Source organism: Schistocerca americana, chromosome 2 (assembly GCF_021461395.2).
Source record: "Schistocerca americana isolate TAMUIC-IGC-003095 chromosome 2, iqSchAmer2.1, whole genome shotgun sequence".
Lineage (NCBI taxonomy): Eukaryota > Metazoa > Arthropoda > Insecta > Orthoptera > Acrididae > Schistocerca > Schistocerca americana.
This window is the reverse complement of record NC_060120.1, coordinates 357886688-357902382: the sequence shown is the minus strand read 5'-3', so window position 1 is coordinate 357902382 and position 15695 is coordinate 357886688. Positions and strand designations below refer to the sequence as shown.

At 36.9% G+C, this 15695-nt stretch overlaps 1 protein-coding gene across 1 annotated transcript in view; it reads right to left on the bottom strand.

Moving 5' to 3' along the window:
• Positions 1–15695, bottom strand: part of LOC124595300 (xanthine dehydrogenase-like) — a 414231-nt gene that overhangs the window by 217336 nt on the left and 181200 nt on the right. The window contains exons 7-10 of the mRNA XM_047133986.1: positions 12937–13160; positions 12698–12800; positions 11269–11396; positions 2747–2875 (exon numbers count right to left, since the gene is read on the bottom strand). Of these exons, the coding sequence (XP_046989942.1) occupies positions 2747–2875; positions 11269–11396; positions 12698–12800; positions 12937–13160 (584 nt within the window). The remainder of the gene's footprint in view (positions 1–2746; positions 2876–11268; positions 11397–12697; positions 12801–12936; positions 13161–15695) is intronic.

Sequence of the window (15695 nt, the reverse complement as noted above, 5' to 3'; positions counted from 1 at the left end):
AGATGCTAATGTTCTGTGCAAAAAGTTAGAAGTTTCTCGTTGAAATGTGACACTATTGTTTCTTTATCTAATTTACTGAACAAATAAATCTATCTACTTGTTTTAGTTGGCCTTTCTACTTTGGTACTCATTGTTGGCACAACTGTCTTATGGTCACTGATACCAGTTCTGATGTGGACTTCCTCAAAGAGAACAGGTCTGCGTGTTGCCATTAGATCTAATATATTTCTATAATGAGTGGAGTTCCAAACTATCTGTTTTAAGTAGTTTTCAGAGAATTCATTTAGTAATGTTTCACAGAATGTCCTGTAACAACTACCTCTGTCAACAATGTCTGTAAACATTGTGAACATCCATGTATTACTATCAAATATCTGGAAAATGTTGTCTTAACTGATCGTACTAACTAAAGCCACTGTGAAGTTATCGTTTTGTCAGAACTATATTGTGAAAGCTCCTGTATTTGCCACTGTTACTCTGATTAGTAGGATACTAAAAGTGCCTGGAAAAAACATCTTATGTGAGAGCTGAAACTGGTCATCATATTTGCTAATAGTGACAATAAATGTGGAACAAGTCAAATTGATTAAAAGTTGTGTTGAGCACAATATTGGAGTACTTCCCACAAAGTCCATTTTACAGCAATCCTATGAACTTTATTCAATGAGATCCCATGTGCAGAACAGAATTGACAGATAGGTAACCTTTCAAAGATTAACAAGTGTCCTTGCAGGAACTTCTATGAGATGTTTGGTTAACAACAATATTCTCTTTATTGTAGATACAATTAGTGGCACTGAAGTAATATATTCAAATGACGTGCATGAAGCAGCAGTTTCACAGGCATCTCATTGTCTGTGACACCATATCTCCTGAACTATGATAGGTAAATGATTCTTTTCCCCACAGAGATTGTTGCCTGACAGTAAGAGATACACATACCAAATTTGGTTGAAATCAGGCTAGTGATTTAGGAGGAGATGTAAAATGCACACACACACACACACACACACACATATACGTTTCATAATGTTTATGGATTTCATTAACTAGGTAATCTTATTAATTGATTAGTGTTGTGTTTTATGATTCTTTTCTTGGAACACCATGTCGCAGGGTACAAGAGGGTCTCTGGCAGTTAAGATCCTTCAACCAATTCTCATCTATACAGCATTCTCATCTATACAGCCACGTCAGCAGAGGACACTGTTTGTTGATTCATCCATTTGGCTTCTTTCTCTATTTATTTTATCATTTTTATATTATTCTGTTAGCTGTATAAGCTTTTTCTTATGTATGTCATTACATTTTTATCTGAAATCGCCAGAACAGTGTTTCAGAATTAAATATTGTCACTTAGCCATTTCCTTTTTAACTGTCTGAATGACTTTAGTCTTGGTCTTAATTTAATGTATTTTATCACTGTAATGACTTACACTCCCAGTAGTCCCACTATAGGCTTCATCTACTGTATTCTTCTTTTTACCGCATTTTTTACAGTTTTATAATTAATGAATATGTGGAGGCTTACAATAGTGACATCTAACAGGTTTACAACATAAACATCTTGTGGCTACCATACTGTAGTCTATTATGAACAACACACCTGTTAGCAAGATGACTCCACTGACATTGTGGCCTAATATACACCATATTTTAATTATTGGCTATGATAATAGACTGATTTTGTGTGTATCTTTTTAGGAGGCCAACACAGCTTCATTATTAGCACATGTTTCTAAAAAGATATGGCTCATCACATCTTTAAATGCATGTTTTCCATGGGTATGTAGCACTATGTTGCATTATGGCCTATATTATTGTTTAAAGATGTAGACAGTACACCACTTGCATTTGTATTTTTTTCTCATGTTTTACTGCAGATTTTAAGATGGTCAACATGGACCAAAGCCAGTAGTATAGGGACATAACAGTTTTGTGATCGTAGCTGCAAATAACTATTCGTAGCCATGCTGCAACTTGTGGGGAAAAAAAGGTTCATTCTTTTTCAAAAGGTCAAACAGTTGTGAGAAATTATATACTCCATTTGTTGTGGTGCCTATTGGGCACTTCATCTAGTTAATTCTTCATGTAAAATGCAGCGTACTCATTTTTTAAAAACTCCTGTGGTATTATCTACTGCAGGCTTCATGCACCTTCATGTAATGATCATCCAACATTGCACTGTGTACTGTCTTAGCGTTTTCATATTTGGATGCAGTTCTGGAGTATCCATCACATGAAAGATCTCATGAGATGTATAACCACTTTGGAACTCTGTCACCCATTTCTCAATAATTTAGAATGAAGCAGCACATCCTCCACAAGTTTTCAATAACTGTAGATTAATTTTCATTGGTAGTAACTTGTCCAGAACAAAACAAAATAGATTAAGATTTTCCATTTAAGTTGAGCACACACATGTCAGCTATAAAAAGTTGTAAACACAAAATTATTAGAAAGAGTTGTTACTTGATTGACACTAATGAGAAACATGCAGCAACTTAGCAACTTACAAAATGCAAATGTAATTCATCTCAACACAAACTCTGAGCCAGGTCAAGAAATTTTCTCCTTGCCCTAACGTATGCTTTGCAGAACCTCTGAAGAGCAATAAAAGTTCAATGACTATGTAGACATCACAGTTTCTTGACTGCTTATCCCTCAGTTCATAATCAATATTCCAATGAATTGTAGGTAGTACTAACAACATGGGAATAAAAAGTTCATTAAGTTAATTACTTACGAAATGGGGGCTAATTCCTCCAAATATTATTACTGGTTTAGACTTCAGTTTTCCAACAGTAGCCTGATCTACCTTCATACAAAAACCAGCATTTACATAAGCATGTGCATTTTGTGATCTTGGCATTACCTAAAATTAAATTGAAAATAAAAATTCAATTGATGAGAATAAAAATCTAGCTACTTACACAAAGTAATCAGATAGTAACATGAATTAGTCTTGAGAATGAAAATGTGTGCCAGATCAGGATTCAGATATGGATGTTCCAAAGCACTCACATTCACCAACTAGGCCATCTGAACATAGTTCCAAAATGACCCTAAACTTTCAGTGTCACTGCTTTTCTCTGCTATTATTTCCCAACACCAGGCTAGGTGTTCCTTTGTGGGGTATGTAGCAATAGCAATACTGATGGTATGAATTTGGTGCAGGGACCATGCTGTACCACAGACACAGGAGAATATCCAGATTTAAATCCTTACTTGACACAAACATAACAGTAACTTTCCACACAGAAGAGGCACTGAGTCATAAATAGGCACTATGAAAAAACGCTATAAATACACAGCCAAAAATTTGTAACACCAAAAAAATAATTAATTTTCCATTGTTTGATGTGTCTAGGTAACATATTGAAGTGATTAACACTGCAAGATCACAGGTTAATGTAAGTACGAAATAGGCCTCTGCAAATGTGAAATGATGGTACATTAATAACTGGTGTAACCACCAGAATGTTGAATGCCAGCTTGCAAATGTGCATGTATTCTGTTGTACAGATGTTTGTGGGATGAAGTCCCATGCCTGTTGCACTTGGTTGGTCAATACGGGAAGGTTAATGCTGTTTGTGGGTGATGCTGGAGTTGTCATCCAATGAGGTCACGTATGTGCTCGATTGGAGACTGATCTGGTGATTAAGCAGGCCAAGGCAACATGTCAAGACTCTGTATAGCATGCTGGGTTACAACATCAGTTTGTGTATGAACATTATCCAGCTGGAAAACACCCCTGAAATGCTGTTCTCAAATGCTAGCACAACAGGTCGAATCACTAGACTGAAGAAAGAAATTTGCAGTCAGGGTTCATGGGATAACCACAAGAGTGCTCCTGCTGTCATAGGGAATCACATCACACACCATAGCCCCAGGTGTAAGCCCAATGTGTCTAGCACACAGACAGATTGGTTGCAGGCCTTCAAACTGGCTTCCTTCTAATCAGTGCATAGCCATCACTGGCACTGAAGCAGAATCAGCGTTCATCAGAAAACACAACAGACCTCCACCCTGCCCTCCAAAGAACTCTTGCTTGACACCACTGAAGTCACAAATGGTGGTGTTTTGGGGTCAGTGGAACAAATGACACAGGGTGTTTGCTTTGTAGATGTCCTTGAAGTACCCAATTTGTAATAGTTCATTGTGTCACTGTGGTGTCAACTACTGCTCAAATTGCTGCTGCAGATGCAGTATGATGTGAGAGTGCCATATGCCAAACATGATGGTCTTCCCTCTTGATAGTGCCATTTGGTCATCTGGAGCCTGGTCTTCCTGCAACCATACATTCTCTGCCAGCAATCATGTACAACGGCTACATTCATGTCGATTCTCTGTGTAATATCACAGAAGAAATATCCAACTTTTCATGGCCCTATTATATGAACTCATTGAACCTGGTGAGATGTTGATAATGATGTTGTTGTCACCTTAAAGGTATTCTTGACAAATTTCAACCCACCATGTCGAATCTCAAAGGCAACTAATGCTCATGACCATTACAGCATGTATTTAAAGCAAACCTGATTTACATCTTCATAGTGGCACTACTATACAACTGGCACAAAATCTGAGCAGACATCATCTTTCAGGTGTAGAAACACACTTACCAACTTTTGCTTGTGTCGCACAACTGCTTCTTGGTTTTATAATTTTTTTCCGTCAGTGTATTTCACATTTCAGACTACATCCTTCTTCAGCAATAGAAAATTCTCACACATTCATACAACACCAAGTCACACAAATGTGGCCACTGCCTTTGTGCACAAAACCTTGACTTTCCATTGTTTGATTATAGTAAGATTGTTAATAAACATTTTTCTTTGATACCAGTACTTCCATGGATGCTGACACCAATGGATATGTTTCACACATGCAATGAGTAATAACTTACTGTGACTACTAAAACTAAACTTAAGCAGTTTTTAATCTTGGAGTTACCACATTGTTATTGACTAAATCACTTTATTCGGCAGTCAAGGGGAAACAGTGTGATTATAATAAAATTAATTAAACAGAGATCAACAATGAAAGTCCAAATTATTTTAGGAGACATACAAACTGGATCGGACTAGGAAAAGGAGTAAGACAAGGATTCTGTCTATCACCTACACTTTTCAACCTTTACTTGGAAAATATGATTGACCAATGCTCACTAGATGACAAAGGAGTAGAAATTGGAGGAAGAAGAGTAGGGTGTTTGAGTTTTGCTGATCACAAAGTCCTTGTAGCCACAGAGGAAAAAGAATTACAGGATTTGTTGGACACCATTGAAGTTAACGGAAAAAATTATGGAATGAAAATTAACACAAAGAAAACAAAAGTATTGGGACTAGGAGGAAATAAAGAAATAAAAATTGTGCTGAATGGAGAAATACTAGAACAGGTGCAAAATTTTAGGTATCTTGGAAATAGGATAGACACTGACTGGAAGTGCACCACAGAAATTAAAACGAAGATAGCAATGGCAAAAGAGACATTTGATAAGAAAAGGAGAATTTTCTGGAGTGGTCTCAACAGAGAACTCAGAAAGAGACTCATAAAATGTCTTGTATGGAGTGTTCTTCTATATGGTGCTGAAACATGGATTTGAGGAAGAAGACAGAGAAAGACTGGAGGCTTTTGAGATGTGGACATGGATGATAAGAATAAGTTGGATGGACAGAGTAAAAAATGAAGAGGTACTGAGACGAGTGGGAGAGAAGAGACAGTTACTAGATGTAATAAAAAGAAGAAAAAGAAACTGGATTAGGCATTATTAAGAAAGAATGACAGACTGATAAAATCAGTTTTAGAAGGTTATGTACAAGGGAAAAGGAAGCGAGAAAGGAAGAGATTTCAGATACTGGATGACGTGATGGACGGTACAACATACAACAGCCTTAAGAAAGAAGCAATGGATCGTAGAAAATGGAGAGGCAAAGGACCTGCTAATATAGCAGAAAACTGATGATGAAAATCATGTAGGTTATAGGACAATAATGGTAACACAGATACATCCCTAGGTAAGAGTTCACAGCTTCTACAAAGTAGGTATTTTACTTCAGATACTGTCAAATTAATGGGTGGGAGAAATGGAAATATACTACTGGCGATTAAAACTACAACATCACGAATACGGCATGCACTGAATGTCAAATTAGAGTGAAGGACAGCCTCTGTAGCTGAAAGGTTAGTGTAAAGGCATTCAGTATGAAAGGATGTAGAGTTTGATTATAGGTACCTCTTCCAATTTTTATGAGGTAGGGAGGTCTGGAACAGGGTCCCTTAGCCTCATGATGCCAAATGAGGGGTTGCTTGAATAAAAAAATCAGTGGTATCATCGCAATTCATCTACTAGCGATAATGGCTGGAGGGATGGATGAGATGCTTATCACATGTCTCATGACCAGAGCTTGCTCATCATGCTGCCACGTGGGCAGCAGCCTGCAAGTCAGAACTGGAGTAAGACCTAATCTGTGAGTGGTGGTTAAGTTTACTAATATGAAGTATACTATATGGCTGGATTTGACATGTTGACTGGAATGCTCTCTTCCAAATTCTGAAGGTGGCAGGGGTAAAATTTACAATTTGTACATAAATCAGATGGCTGTTATAAGAATCAAGGGGCACGAAAGGGAAGCAGTGATTGAGAAGGGAGGGAGACACAGTTGTAGCCTATCCCTGACATTATTCAATCTGTATGTTGAGCAAGCACTGAAGGAAACAAAAGAAAAATTTGGAGTAGGAATTAAAATTCGTGGAGAAGAGATAAAAGCTTTGAGGTTTGCTGGCAACATTGTAATTCTGTCTGAGACAGCAAAGGACCTGGAAGAGCAGTTGAACGGAATGGACAGTGTCTTGAAAGGCGGATATAAGATAAAAATCAACAGAAGCAAAATGAGGATAATGGAATGTGGTCAAATTAAATCAGGTGATGCTGAGAGAATTAGATTAGGAAATGAGACACTTAAAGTAGTAGAAGAGTTTTGCTATTTGGGGAGCAAAATAACTGATGATGGTCGACACAGAGAGGATATAAAATGTAGACTGGTATGGCAAGGAGAGTGTTCTGAAGAGGAGAAATTTGTTAACATCGAGTATAGATTTAAGTGTCAGTAACTCATTTCTGAAAGTATTTGTATGGAGTGTAGCCATGTATGGAAGTGAAACATGGACAATAAATAGTTTAGACAAGAAGAGAACAGAAGCTTTCGAAATGTGGTGCTACAGAAGAATGCTGAAGATTAGATGAGCGGGGAGAAGACGAATTTGTGGCTCAACTTGACTAGAAGAAGGGATCAGTTGGTAGGACACATTCTAAGGCACCGAGAGATCACCAATTTAGTATTGGAGGTAAGTGCGGAGGGTAAAAATTGTAGAGGGAGACCAAGAGATGAATAGACTAAGCAGGTTCAGAAGGGTGTAGGTTGCAGTAGTTACTTGGAGATGAAGAGGTAGAGTAGCATGGAAAGCTGCATCAAAACAGTCTCTGGACTGAAGACCACCATAACAACAACAACAACAGCAATGTGGAAATGATGAGCATTTTTGCGCAATCGTACATGGTAGGTATGAGTAATGCCATCTAACATTCTATACATAATGGAAGATGATACGGTGGGTTAGTCATTCATAAATTGTATCTTAATGTTGGTTGTAAGATAACTGTGTTGCGCCTCAAGTAAAAAGGAGATATCAGCACATGTCGAAATTTGACAGAATCATGCCCAAATGAGACAGTGGTTTATCATTCCATAATACTGCTGCTTGTGATTCTATATCTATCATATGAATATGAAATTGATGGTTCAGGAGGACCATATTTAGTGCCCCTACTTATAACTTATTCTTATGAAATTACAGTCTGTATGGAGAAAACAATTAATGGTCTGTTACTCTCTTTGAAAATCTGTCAGAGAATTGGGAAAGTTTCTTTGTGAGAAACTTTATGAAATACCATTGAGATAATCCAGAATTTATATACACAGATTTCCAAGTTTATTCAAGCTGTTTAGCATACCAATAGCAACCCCATTCTCTATCAAGTGGGATTTTGTATTGTTTTGTCCAATATTTACATTTTATTTTGTCTGATTTAACTCAGTTTTAATTTTGGGACAGCTTAGTCAAATGTTTGACTCTCTTCTAAGTAGGTACCAAAAACAACAAATAACAGGGAAAAAAATGGTTCAAACAAACTTTCATACAATGTATGCATAAGTAGGAGTCTTATAATATTGTATCAACAGAGTAATACAAGCAGGAGGAGATGGTGAAGGAGGGGGGAGGCGGAGAGGACCCAAATGACAGGAAACCTTAATGCCTTTGAAACTATTCGGGTATATTGGAAAATTGTTAAGAGAAATTAACTGACACATCCTGTTGATAATCTCAAAAGTATTAGGTTGGTGTATAGGTTTGTAGCATTTTTCCATGACATTCATAAACACAACAGATACACATATCAGAGGCTTTAGTCAACAATAATATATTCTCCTTCACTATTTACAACAGTCTACCAACAGTGGGGTAACTTTTTGATATCACAACTGCAGACATCACATGGTTTTGAGACGAAGAGCTCATCAAGGCATGTTCAGAGCACATTTTCATCCAGAAAGGATATTCCTTGAAGGTTGTTTGAGAGAGAATGGAAAAGGTGAAAATCTGAGGGCACAAGATTAGGTGAATAAGGTGGGGTGTGGAATGACTTCCCAAGCCAACTCATGTATATTGTTTTTTGTCACTCTAGCAGAATGTGGGCAGGTATTATAATGGAGTAGCATCACTTCATGCAGTCTTCCTAGTCATTGTTCTTCTACAGCATTTGCAAGATGTCTTCAGTTGTTGGCAATAAATTTCACCAGTGATGGTTATATCTTGGGGAAGCCATTCATTGTACATCACACAGCCACTGTTCCATGAGATGCATAACATTATCTTTCGGGGATGTGTGCAGGTCTTTGTACGGGGAGTTGCTGCTTTGTTTGAGCTCAGTCACTCCTCTCTTTTCCTTATAAAAGACACCATTTCTCGTAATCAGTAGGATACTGGATAGAAATTGCCAGTGTTGTTTACGAGCCAATTGATGACGGAGCAAGCAGAGATACACATATGGCCACCCACCGATTTTTGTGATGGTGGCTTACAGCACGCAGTACCTATACACCCAATTTTTTAATGTCCCCCATTGCATGTAAATGGTGCATTATGATGGAGTGATGACAGCTCATCACATTTCCCAGTTCTTGAGAATATTGATGTGGATCATTGTGGATGAATGCACTTAAACAATATTCATCAAACGGAGAAGGTCGTCCCGAATGTGGAGAGTCATTAATGTCAAAATACTCCTCCTTACAACAAAAAAACCATTTTCTCGCCATGCTCTGTCCAATGGCATTATCCTCTTGCATTGCAGAAATGTTTGTGACTGCCTCAACTGTTACCACCCCTCTATTGAACTCAAACAGAAGAATATGTCAGAAATGTTCTGATTGCTTCACTCAGCACTCCATTTTCTAGCACCCACAGCTCCAATTACTATTTCGAAATTACAAGAATGAGAATATGTAAACTCAAACAGCAACAGTGAACTAAAAATTAAAAAAAAAGACAATTGATAAATAAACCTATAGCAAGTGGCATGGCGACATGTAAAACAAAAACACTATGAACTTATGAAGCAACCAAATATAAATAAGTTGTTGACACTCCTTTTTCTAGCATCCACAGCTCCACTCAACAGCTCCAAATGATAAAATTACAATATGTACACTCAAACAGCAAAAGTTAACTATAAATAAAAAATGATAATTGATAAATAAACCCTTAGCAACGAGAATACCAATTAGGAAAACCAAAACACTATGAGATTATGCGCCAACCTAATATTAATAAGTTATTCTGACTTCATATAGGAATACTAATAACAGAAATTCATCAATTACAAAATACACTGCCTGACCAAAAACGTGAAGCACTGAGAAGACATGGTCAGCTATCAACATAACTTTTCAAATGTACACATCATTGGCAGATATTGAAATGATCAGAGTTATAATTTTCTGTGACAGAAAGAATGGCCACAAGAGAACATTACTGTTGTTCACGTTTAATGTTGTTAGCAGGCTCGGTAGGGTATATAAGGGGCATTAACAGAGTCAGATGTTGAGTGATCACTCTTAACGACATGGAGATACCACACACTCATGTGACACAACATTATCAGAACCTGGTTGATTTTTAAAGAGAACTCATTTTGAGGCTCCATTTGGCCATCTGGTTGAAACATGCAATATTCATATTTGTGGGGCATCCAGAAGTGACAATGGGCCAATGCTGGAGTGCACAGGAATATGGGGACACGCATTTTCTTTGCCAAGGTCATGTCTGACCACCACAAGCAAGGTGCACCAAACACATCACAAACCCTTCACATTTATGCCTGCCATCCAGGTACAAGTGATGGACTCCCCACAACATTGCATGTCATCCTAAGTTATCATGTGTTACCTTTTATGTGACAGTATCATGGTGCCATTTTTCAGCAGAACAAAGCTAGTTCACATACGACACACGTCTCTATGAACTGCCTGCATGATGTTGAGTTATTACCCTAACCAACAAGATCCCCAGATCCGCCCTCTGTAGAACATATTTGGGACCAGCTTGCATGTCAACTCGGACCTAGTACTAGTGTCCAGGATATCAAGGACCAGTTATAACAGGTGCGAGACAACATCCCTCAGGAGAGGATACATCTGCTTTAAGATGTCCTTGACAACTGAATCAGTGTATGCACCAAGGCCAGATGGGATACAAAATTGTACTGATAAGTGGACTCGTACTTCCAAGTTATTTATAAATTTGACTTGATACTGTAATCATTGAAACAACATCACATAACCTCTCACTCCATATGGTTTCATTTTGTTTCCATCTGCTCTGCTGGGTGCTTCACTTTTTTTCTCAGACATTTTATGTTAAATGTACAATCAGCCAATTTCACCTTGCTCTGTCTATAACAACAAGTAAATTACCAAACAAAATTAAAATAACAACTGTTAACTACAACGCAAGTTATTGTTATTCATGTAATATGTGAGATCCCATAGAAAATTCCTAGTTCTACAAGTTCAGTATTCAAAAAAAGGAAGAAAGTATACCGACCAGTTCCTCTAAAGTGTGTTCTTTTTATCTGATTCAGTATTTCTATAGGGAAAAAAGCTATTTAGCATTTTTGAAAGATGTTTAAACAAACATAATTACCTTGTATGTTCTAATATACGTGTCATCATCATATGGTATCAAACTAATGCTTTTGATTATTTTATGAGTCATATCAAACTTGAGAAACTCAGGAGGGTTCAAAACAGTCTCCACACCAGCTTTATCAACTGAAATGCAAAAATAATCATCTTGATTAGGCAAAATAATAATAATAATAATAATACTGATAATTTTGTGTGGCTCAATGGCCTCATGCTAGTCTTTCAATTGGACGCCACTTCGGCAAATTGAGCGTCCCTAACTTACCCCAGTTATACAATTGAGAAAAGGGGATCTATAGTTTAACATGGAACCTGAGCCATATGTCATTTCTGGTGAATATCCACATCATTGAGGGGTGAATGCTAGGTTAAAACCCAGACTAAAAAGTCAGTTGTCTGACTGGTATTCGATCTCATGACCTTTCGGTTTCCTGGCAAGCATTTTACTGCTAAATCACCTGGCTCATCATTAGGCAAAAGAAGAAGTACATTATGAATCTTTCAATAGCACATATTCTTTAATGCAGATGTTACACTAGGACCGTCAAAATTTCATATCCAAATCAGATGGTCTGAAATCTTGGAAAAATGAAGAATCTTGTAACATGAAATTGAGCAGTTATTGGTAAAAAAGTAAAGTACTTCTACTATCCACAAGGTGGCATATGCCATCATTGAATAAAAATAAACAACATCTTTCCGGGTGTCCTATTTGTCAGTGTTGTATGTGCAACCTGTGAAAACCTGTGCTTATTCACAGTATTGCTAATACCTCTTTCTAAAATGTTCATGTTAAAATCTGCACTCAGTAATCATTAGATTCATATGTGTATAGTTCTTATGCTGTTTGTTTCCAGTAAACACTTACGCAACATCATGTATTGACTTCATAAAGTAAAGACTATGATCACAGGTAAAATGTGTAACACCTTGTGTTAAAACTTACAGAAACAGCTATTTGACACTTAACATCTGAACTGGTGTTATGAACCTGATTGTATGGGAAATTTTTCCAAGTGCACTGTCTTTGTGTTCATGCCGCTGCTTATTATGATTACTGAGTTTAAGTGTTGTTCCATCATTAAAAATATAAAATTCAAGGAGTGAATTTATAAGAGAGTGGAATTACCCTACCCTTGTTACCAGAGTTATGTCCACCTGAACTGGTCATTGCAACATTTAAGGTGGTAATAAAATGAGGAAGAAACCACTTAAAAAAAAATATTTGTCATGACCATCAATCAAACAACCTGTGAGAAATGTATTCAGATAGATCAATGCAACAAGATCCAGATGACCAAACCGGGTAGGGAAACGTCACAGCTGTGAACTATTTCTACTGTAATAACAGACTGTCAGTCGAGTATAGTCTTCACCATCAATTCCAAACGGTAAGCTCATAACAAAGCAAAAACTACTTTGCTTACTTATACACAGACTAGCACCCACAGTCTCCAGAATGACAAAGATATCTGATGGGAATTCATTGTGCTGGTGTTTAACACACAAATTTCCAGCAATGGTCCCTATCTGAAAGAAGAAATAAACACACGTCAGTCACTAGTTACAAACATAATTTCAATAATGAAACAACATACATTAAAGAAACTTTGTCCATGTTCAAAAATTTACTCAACAACAATAAAAATCTACATATTTTACTTACATTTCTTACTGGTATATTAGCTACCAAGTCTATGTGCTCAGCAATCATTTTCAGGTATTTAAAACCTTTCTGAGTGTTTGCAAGATCATGAAACAGAGCCATAGCTTCATTAAGAGTCACATTACCACCAACTGTAACATTAGTTGTTACTGAATGTGACTTAAGTTCTTCAACATTTGAAATGTCGATAAATACTTCAATATCCTCTCTTCTGCGATACACACCTACAGAAGAATCAAAGATTCAAGGCAATTATTACTGATCTACATTGTACAGATATGCTTTCAGTCATTTGTTCATTACATCAAGCACACAAATTATTCAATTGTAGAGAACATTCAGGGACATACAATGAGCCAAGTAATATAAAATGTCTGACTTACAGCAAGGTTAAATTTAGATACAAAATGAAAATGTCTCTCCTTGACCACTTCTTCTATACCACAGAAGAAATTCTAATTTTGTAATGTGTAGAATGTGATAGTTTGGTATTATTAACCACAACAGTAATTTTAAAAAAAACTGTAAATGATCAGCATTTAGACATATTTACATATGAATGTGTAATGTGAATGTAAACAATAATCTGGACTTTTCATTGTTTACTATCTGCATAAAATAACCAACTCCACATCATTATAATTAACTGTAGAAATGATCCACAGAACATATAACTAAGTAACTAACTTAAGAGATAAAATTAAATATTATGAACTGCTTTTGTATGCTATAACCTACAAACATGTTACTATGTGAAATTAAGTTGGAAGATTGTTTTACTATATTCACGCTTTAAATTGCAGGTTCTGAGGAAATCACATACACAGGTAGGGGCAATACTTTAAACAAATACAAAGGAAGGAGAGACAAAGAAAAAATATGTCTAGAGATACTGTTGTTGTTGTGGTCTTCAGTCCTGAGACTGGTTTGATGCAGCTCTCCATGCTACTCTACCCTGTGCAAGCTTCTTCATCTCCCAGTACCTACTGCAACCTACATCCTTCTGAATCTGCTTAGTGTATTCATCTCTTGGTCTCCCTCTACGATTTTTACCCTCCACGCTGCCCTCCAATGCTAAATTTGTGATCCCTTGATGCCTCAAAACACGTCCTATCAACCGATCCCTTCTTCTAGTCAAGTTGTGCCACAAACTTCTCTTCTCCCCAATCCTATTCAATACCTCCTCATTAGTTACGTGATCTACCCACCTTATCTTCAGCATTCTTCTGTAGCACCACATTTCGAAAGCTTCTATTCTCTTCTTGTCCAAACTGGTTATCATCCATGTTTCACTTCCATACATGGCTACACTCCATACAAATACTTTCAGAAACGCATTCCTGACACTTAAATCTATACTCGAGGTTAACAAATCTCTTCTCTTCAGAAACGATTTCCTTGCCATTGCCAGTCTACATTTTATATCCTCTCTACTTCGACCATCATCAGTTATTTTACTCCCTAAATAGCAAAACTCCTTTACTACTTTAAGTGTCTCATTTCCTAATCTAATTCCCTCAGCATCACCCGATTTAATTTGACTACATTCCATTATCCTCGTTTTGCTTTTGTTAATGTTCATCTTATATCCTCCTTTCAAGACACTGTCCATTCCGTTCAACTGCTCTTCCAAGTCCTTTGCTGTCTCTGACAGAATTACAATGTCATCGGCGAACCTCAAAGTTTTTACTTCTTCTCCATGAATTTTAATACCTACTCCGAATTTTTCTTTTGTTTCCTTTACTGCTTGCTCAATATACAGATTGAATAACATCGGGGAGAGACTACAACCCTGTCTCACTCCTTTCCCAACCACTGCTTCCCTTTCATGCCCCTCGACTCTTATAACTGCCATCTGGTTTCTGTACAGATTGTAAATAGCCTTTCGCTCCCTGTATTTTACCCCTGTCAACTTCAGAATTTGAAAGAGAGTATTCCAGTTAACGTTGTCAAAAGCTTTCTCTAAGTCTACAAATGCTAGAAACGTAGGTTTGCCTTTTCTTAATCTTTCTTCTAAGATAAGTCGTAAGGTTAGTATTGCCTCACGTGTTCCAACATTTCTACGGAATCCAAACTGATCTTCCCCGAGGTCCGCTTCTACCAGTTTTTCCATTCGTCTGTAAAGATTACGCATTAGTATTTTGCAGCTGTGACTTATTAAACTGATAGTTCGGTAATTTTCACATCTGTCAACACCTGCTTTCTTTGGGATTGGAATTATTATATTCTTCTTGAAGTCTGAAGGTATTTCGCCTGTCTCATACATCTCGCTCACCAGATGGTAGAGTTTTGTCAGGACTGGCTCTCCCAAGGCCATCAGTAGTTCTACTGGTATGTTGTCTACATTATGTTTTACATACCAAAATATTACATAGTAAAAATATAGCAATGTTGTAAACTATTAGCTTACAACAGCCTCTACACCTAGATCCATACATAACAGTAAGCCATAATTTATCAGCATTAACATGCAATCAATGTTGTCAGAAGTATTATAGCTATTTGTACATTATGTTTCATATAACAAAAATATTACATGGAAAAAAAAAGATAGTGTTGTACCCTATTAGTTTATAGCTAGCTGCCCCTACATCCATAACTATACATAACAGTAAGCCTTAGTTTATCAATAAATTAGATCATCTTTACAACTATTCTGAAATTCTTCTACACTGTAGAAAGTATTTTTCTTCATCCACACTTTGGTTTTAGTTTTGAAAATATCCATTGAAACCAATTGAGCCTGTACGGGTAAAGTG